General features: G+C 40.4%; 1 protein-coding gene across 1 annotated transcript; it reads right to left on the bottom strand.

The window, feature by feature from the left end:
- Positions 1–897: 897 nt before the first annotated feature.
- LOC133832222 (uncharacterized) lies at positions 898–2211 on the bottom strand. The gene is made up of 2 exons (XM_062262594.1): positions 1881–2211; positions 898–1379 (listed from the first exon to the last, which is right to left on the bottom strand). The coding sequence occupies exons 1-2, from the start codon at positions 2209–2211 to the stop codon at positions 898–900; spliced, it is 813 nt and encodes a 270-aa protein (XP_062118578.1).
- Between the last annotated feature and the right edge of the window lie 5925 nt (positions 2212–8136).

The raw sequence follows: 8136 nt of genomic DNA, 5'->3' as shown, positions 1-8136 counted from the left end.
TCCGTTGTGACTATTCTGCTAATCCGCTCACTAGGGTCACCTCAGACCACACATCTCAAATGCATCCCCATAATACTGGGGTCTCACTCATAACGCATACATAATACAAATATACCCTAAACGGGTCAAAATTACAAATATGCCCCAATTTACAAAAACGGGCCCATATGCATATTTAATACACATAAACATGCATAATTATTCACATTACCATATAAATCATTTATACCGCATAATTGCACATACAACTAATTAATTCCACATATAAATCTGATTATGCCCTCCTGGCACAGTAATCTAGCCACTCATCCTTAATAGAAAATTTGAGATGTTACACTCTACCACCTCACTGGCTTCCCTAACTACTTCGGGACATAGTATCTGCTTCTCACCTACCTTGTCCCAATGAAGAGGTGACCTGTACTTCCATCCATAAAGCATCTCGTAGGGTGCCATCCCAATAATTGACTGGTAACTATTAGCGGTAGGTAGCGACTCCAAGATTTTGAAAAGTCAAGTGTGCATGATCTTAGTTTGTCTTCTAAGATCTGAATTGTCCATTCAGATTTTCCATCAATTTTAGAATGAAATGCGATGCTAAATTTCATCCTAGTACCCATGGGAAATTTGAGGTAAGAGCGAAACCTCTATCTGATATGATGGATTTTGGTACTCTGTGAAGTCGCACGATTTCCTTTACATACAATTCTGCATACTGATCCATAGTTTAAGTTTTCTTAACTAGAAGAAAATTTGTCGAATTTGTGAGTCGATCAATAATTACCCAAGTTGATCGTGTTGCTTTGTGGTCCTTGGAAATCCCACCACAAATTCCATAGCTATGTCTTCACATTTCCATTCTAGGATACTAATAGGTTGTAACAATCCAGCTGGTCTCTAATGCCAGGCCTTAACTTGTTGACAAGTGAGGCATTTGGCAACATATTCAGATATGTCATTCTTCATTCCCGATGACCAATATAATGTCTTCAGGTCGCTATACATCTTGGTAGACCCAGGATGTATGGAATATGGTGTAGTGTGTGCCTCCTTCATGATATTTCCCGTAATCTCCTTGTCACCGGGCACACATATCATGTCCTTGTAACGCATCAATCCCCCACTAGACATAGTGAAACTACTGTTGCCATCATTTTGAATCAGCGCTTCTTGCTTTACTAGTGCCTCATCATCTTTCTGTTTCTCCTTGATCTTCTTTAATAAGGTCGATTGTAGGGTGAGGCTTGACATACTCCCAATCACTAGCTCGATTCCTGCCCTAACAATCTCTTTTTGTAATGGTATCTCTATTCCTTTAAGTGTCAAGACGCTCCCATAAATGTGCCTACTTACAGCATCTGCCACTACTTTTGCCTTTCCTGTGTGGTATAGCATCTCGCAATCATAGTCCTTTACAAGCTCTAACCACCTTCATTGCCTCATGTTCAACTCCTTCTAAGTGAAGAAATACTTTAAACTCTTGTGGTCTGTGGAGATTTTGCACTTCTCTCCATAAAGATGGTGCCTCCAAATCTTAAGAGCACAAACTACGGCTGCTAACTCCAAGTCATGAGTAGGGTACATTTGCTCATACTCATTCATTTATCTCAAGGTGTAGGCCACCACTTTATCTTCTTACATCAATACACATCCCAATCAATTTTTAGAGGCATCACAGTATACCAGAAACTGCCCTTCTTCTGTTGGTACACATAAAAGTGGGGCAGATATCAAATTTTCTTTCAGACTTCGAAAACTTTCTTGGCATTTCTCGGTCGAAACGAACTTTTATTGTTTGCGAGTTAGAATTATCAAGGGTGTTATAATCTTAGAAAATTCTTCCAAAAATCTTCTATAGTATCCCACCATTCCCAAGAAACTTATAACTTTAGACGCGTTCTTCGGTTGAGGCCAATCTCTCACTGCCTCAATCTTGGTTGGATCCATCGAAATTCCATATTTTGACACTATATGGCCCAAAAAGGCTACTTTCTCCAAGTAGAATTCACATTTCTCAAACTTAGCAAATAATTGGTGCTCTTGTAATCTCCTTAGTGTCAATCTTAGACGTTCTTCACATTCTGCTTTGAATTTTGAGTATACGAGAATGTCGTCGATGAACACCTCGACAAACATGTCCAAAAAGTCCTTGAATACTCGATTCATCAAATCCATGAAGGTTCTTGGGGAGTTAGTGAGTCCAAACGACATCACTAAAAATTCATAGTGCTTATACCGAGCCCTAAATGCAGTCTTAGGAATGTCCTCTTCTCTCACTTTCAACTAATGGTGCCCTGATTGTAGATCAATCTTTGCGAACACTAAAACTCTTTGTAATTGATCAAATAGGTCGTCAATTTGTGTTAAACGATACTTGTTCTTAATTTTTACCTTGTTCAGCTCCCTAGTCTATGCACATACACATGCTCCCATCCTTCTTCTTTATGAAAAGTATTGGCGCACCCCATGGAGACTAGCTTGGCCGTATGAATCTTTTATCCAATAACTGTTGTAGTTATTTCTATATCTCTGCTCGTGTCATCCAATAGGGTGCTTTAGAAATGGGTCGCGTCTCTGGTGCGAGCTCAATCACAAATTCAATTTCTTTGTTCGGTGCTAAACTGGGTAGATCTTTTGGGAATACATCCAGTAACTTGCACAATTTGAACATCCATTGGCCTTAACTGAGAATCCTTGGTAGTGTCAACTACATTTGCCAAAAATGATTGACATCCTTGTGTCAGCATCCTTCAAGCCTTTAGTGCCGAGATTATCGGTGTTCGGAGTCCTAATGCCTTTCCCATGAAAACGAGTTGCTCATCCTCTAGCATCCTGAACACCATCATTTTCCTTTTGCAGCCGATGGTTACGTCGTACTTTGCTAACCACTTCATCCCGAGAATCACATCATAGTCTATCATGTCTAGTTCCACTAAGTCTCCTGGGCATTGCTTACTCTCAATCATGATTGGAATAGACCGTAACCACTTGATTGAAAACATCATCCCTCCCGAAGTAATTGTCTTTTAGCCCATTTTTCCTTGTTAATAATGTTCCATTCTTGTGGCGTAGTTGCTCGAGTCCAGCTCGATCAAGTATTTTGTTATCTCATGTTTCTACCTAATCAATGGTATCACCCCCTAAAAGGTAGATACCGCGGAGCAACTCTCCCTAAATACCACACAAGATATGGATTTTATCTGTCTATAAATGAAACTTCGCTCTAAATCATAAGTATATCCCTTGTAAAAATGTTGAGCTTACATCCTTTCGTTACTTGTTTCTGCTTCTATACATGTCCAAGCTTAAAGTCTTACCCCATGCATTCTTTGTGGACTATCTTTCTTCAAGAAATGTGATGAACAGGACACCCTATCCTTGTCATTTAGGCGAATGTGCTCCAAAATGCACTCTACTGTCCTGAGCCACTCCCTTGCTTAAATAGGGTTGGCATTCCCTTCGAAACTAGACAAATGATGCTTCCTAAATCATTCGTATACTGGCTCAAATTCAGGTATGAAGCATCCTACCAAATGCCCTCCCTGCCCCATCGCCTGTCCAATAGGCACTTGCTGTGGTGGTGCTTGTACCGGAGGTTGCCCTCTTCTAGCTCAAGTTGCTTCCTCATCTCTTAGCCTCAGCTGATCCCACAGCCTAGCTATCTCTGCATGAGGATCATCAATTTCTGTCTTAGCTAGATTTCCAGGGGTATTAGCAAAATCAGGGGCATCAACTGCATTAGGAATGTTAGCAAGGGCATTAGCTACTCTTCTTCCCCTTCCTCTTCCTCTTCCTCTGCCAACTGCGGCCCGCGTTGCTCTTCCTGGTGCCATCGTAATATACCATGGTACACAACTTAATTTTAAAACTAGAAAATTTAAAAATGAACTAAAAAATAAAGAAAACAACAATTTGTTCATTTATTCAATTAAAAGAAATCAGAGTTCAATACATCAAATAAGAAATACAAAAAACATAAAAAGAACTTGAATTACTGGGTGTCTAATCTATTCCTCAACAGCTTCCTCCAAAAATAGGTTTTCATTGATCTCTGAGTAATCTAGGTTTAGGCTTCCCCAAATGGTTTCTGGAAAAATATATGGTATAGTCTTTATCACTTGCTCACATGACTCCGAGGTAAGGTAGTATTCTACAATATCGATATCCTTAAACTCAGGTCCGTCTGCTTCCTCTTTAGTTGTAACTATCACATTGTTTACTCCTGATTCATATGCTAAATGAATAACAAGAACTAGATACCTCTCTATGTATTCTATAGAATTTCCCATTATTTTCATCCATAAAGATTCAATCTTTTCTCTAGCTCTAGGGTCCTTAATGGTTTCCCTAAGTGTTAGGTATTTCTCTTTTCCTGTAACTAAGGCTCCTCTTTGATATATAAACTTCTGCATTGCATAGTTGACTTTCATAATTTGATGAAAGAGCCTAATCAGTGGACAACTATCATTTAAATCTTCCTCCATCTTTTGAATGTTTCTAATCTCCTTAAGGATGACTTCTCTAGGAGTTTCCATTCTAGCTCAAACTGCATATACCAACAAATATATTACAAGGAATCATACAATGAAACAACTTACAAACAAAATGATGAGTTATGTTCCTTCCAATCTTGTGCATGTATTTTGTGAGAGTTCTGAGTTTTTTATGAATGACTTGTCTTTGATACCAACTTGAACACCCTAATTTTACTAGGACATTGTTGTACCCCTAATAAATAAAGGTTGCAAGACTTTGGTGATGTTTTGTTAACTTCAGACCAAACAGCTCGAGGTTGTGTCCCTGAGTCTTGAGTAGCCCAAGATCCTTCAGATTGTTTGAAATATTGATGACAGAGATCAAAATGTCGAGTGTACATATCACCCTCATCAGGCATGGGCATTATCTAATTCAAGTTGTTCTGCTCCACTCATTTCCAGTTTGAGAGTGCCATCTAGCTTGAGGTGGTTCAAAGACGTGCATACGGAAGATTCCCTACAGACTCAGATGCCCAATATGCACAATAAATGCACATGATCGTTATATACATTTTTTATCAATGTAAACGGCAATAAGCTTAATTAGGGTATTTAGGTATTAATTTATTCAGGAAGTTACCCAATTTTGTATGTTACCATTTATGGTTCGGTTACCCAATGTTGTCCATGAGAATTCCTCGTAAATATAAGGGAAAATTCCAATTAAAGGACCGACATCTTGTATGCCAAAACTTTGCTGAAATAGTCATAAAAAATCTCTTCAAGAGTTCCTCAACAAGAATATGAGTGACTTGTGGACTAGGCGAATTTTAACCACCGAAACACATTAAAAATTTTGTGAGTTTACATTTATGGTTTATTAACAAGCTTAATCTCTCTAATCAGATTTCTTAATCCCCTATTGGCAAAAACCGCGTCAACAAATTGGTGCTTTCATTGAGAGAAAGATTAGGCTTGAAATTTGTCAGAGAATATTCGACACAACAATCAACATGGTGGTAACTCGTTCTATGCACGACAATGAATCAGAGAGACCTGGTGATCATGGAGATTACTACGTGGTTGAACCAACTGGAGAGGGCACCTCTATCCAGCATCGTCCTAGAAAACAGCACGTGAACCAGGACGATACTAAAAGTTTGACTTCTCCCCTTCCAAATCCAAATTCTAGGTATTTGACTGCCATCAAAATGAAGAATGCCCATCTAAGGAGCCACCTCTCCCAATCTAATAGACGAATAGATGAGATAATGGCTCGATTACCTCTCCCTACAATGGGCGAGAATGTTGGAAGAAGGCAAAGTGGGCCCCACCGATCTCGGTCCCACAGGAACCATCGACCCAACGTGAGTCATTCTGTCATAACATCAACCCCAAGCTCCATGCCTTCTGAACAAAGTCCTAGAAATAACCCACCTGCTAATGATCAGAGGGATGAACAAGCAACTCACACTCATAGAATTCAACATAGTCAGACAAGGCAAGCTGAGACTGCGTCGAGAAGGGCAGAGGCCCCTGTAAATCCATCAACACCTCAACCAATAGCTCAGGTACAAGGAAATGAATTTGTGTTGCCACCAACTCAGGAAATCAGGGTAGACAATGGGTGAGCTAATCTGGTGCATCTTGGAAAGAGACGAATTGCCTTGCCAATAAGGAACCCTCCATCACCTATATGTCATCTGATACCTCGTCGCCCATAGAGAAATGTTTCATTTCGCGGGAATAACAAGAGAAATTCTACACCCAAAGAAGATACATATGTCTCGCGATCTTACAGGAACAATCAGGCCCCGCGACCTCAGCCACGAGTAGTAAGCTTCGTGAATTGTAGCAAGTGGATGGAGAGCCCTCATGGGGGTAGAAAAGGGAGTGTACGCAACACGCACTCCCAGAGGCATGAAAGTGACCTGAGAAATCAATTGAGCTCGTCCCAAAGCTTGTGTTTCAATATCCAGTCCAATCTGTGTGACCATCTAACCACGCAAAAAGGACAGTCAACCCGTTACAATAATTTGAGTTATGCTCAGACAATGGGAAATCCATCAATCGTGAGCGACAATTAGAATGTCCTACCTAACCGAGCTTTTGCTAAAAGGGACAATAACCCATAAAATGTGCAAGATAGTATGGGAGCCGGTAACCAGTCCTAAATAACCTAGAGACGAAGGATCCAACCCTTGAACGACTGGCCTTGATGGAGGAACAGATGAAGAGACTTCTGTCAAGGAAAAACGTGGACGGTTGTGATTCAGATGAGGAGCTCAAGCCTTTTGCTCCTTATATTGCAGTAGCTCCTTGTCCCATGGGCCACAAAACTGATAATTTTCATCAATTAAAGGATGAGAAGGAGACACTCATCTGAGTTGGACCGTTAGCGCAATATGCTCGTAACAGCGTAGCTCTTAATCAACCAGCAACGCAAAATCCCCAACTAGCTCTGGGAAACCAAGCCAATTTACTAACAACTCTCTGAACTCCAGGAAGTCAGATAATCCCACCTCCTGTCGAAGGAAGGGATATAGTCACTATTGTAGGCAGACCTCATCTAGCAGGTACGAGTAACAAATCTCGAAAAAGGTATATTCAGGATCTAAGAACTCATGAGGGCGCAATATTTACTCAGGAGCAGAGGTTATGTAAACAATAGTGATTGGATAAACAAGCAATCATTTTTACGGAAGAAGACTCTAGTCACGTCCAATTCCCTCATAATGATCTGCTGGTGATAACAATTCAGTTCGCTAACCGGAGAGTAAGAGGAATCCTAATTGACAATGGAAGCTCGAGGAATGTGTTATTCAGGTCCATTCTTGAAAACATGGGATTATATGTGGCTGATATTAAGGCGACCTCCATGAATTTTTATGGGTTTTTGAGACAAGGAATGGCAGGAATAGGAACGATCGAGCTTGTTATAACTCTGGGAGATGAAGCACGAGTTGTTTCCAAGATGCTCGAGTTCGTGATAATTGACTGTCCAGGTGCCTACAACTCAACCTTGGGAAGACTAACGCTGATGGAATTTGAAGCCATAACTTTTGTTCTCGATTTGGCCATAAAATTCTCCTCGTCCTCGGGGATATGCATAGTAAGAGGAGATCGGCTCACTGTCAGGGAATGCTACAACATTTCCATGAGGGGAAAATCACAACCTGGGCAGCAAGCCATGGTGATAGATGAAAAGAATGAGGAGCCTCAAACAATGGTAATTGTTGAAGAGGCGGAAGAACCTTATTGGTCAGACAATGAGGTCGCCCAACCAGAGGAAATAGACCTTAGAATTAGTGAAGATCGATCCAAGCTCCAGGCTTTAGAGGAGCTAGAAGAAATAATTCTCAATCTATAGACGAATTCAAGAGTGGTAAAGATTGGTAATAATCTAGGAGTTGAACAAAAAAGGAACTAGTCATGTTTTTGAGGAAAAACCTCGATGTCTTCGCCTAGACACATGAAATATGTTGGGAATCAGTCCAAGTGTGATTATGCTCTCCCTAAACCTTGACAAAAACATGCCTGCAAAGTAGAAGAAATGAAGGCTATTAAGGAAGAAGCAAGGAGAAGCTTTAGAGTAAAAAGTTGCTCGCCTACTAAAATGCAGAATCATTAGGGAGGCAAAGTACTCAAATTGAATTACCAA

The sequence above is a fragment of the Humulus lupulus genome, chromosome 4 (genome assembly GCF_963169125.1).
Source record: "Humulus lupulus chromosome 4, drHumLupu1.1, whole genome shotgun sequence".
Taxonomy (NCBI): Eukaryota; Viridiplantae; Streptophyta; class Magnoliopsida; order Rosales; family Cannabaceae; genus Humulus; species Humulus lupulus.
Note: the sequence above shows the minus strand (reverse complement) of the source record. Positions and strands in the feature narration are given on the sequence as shown.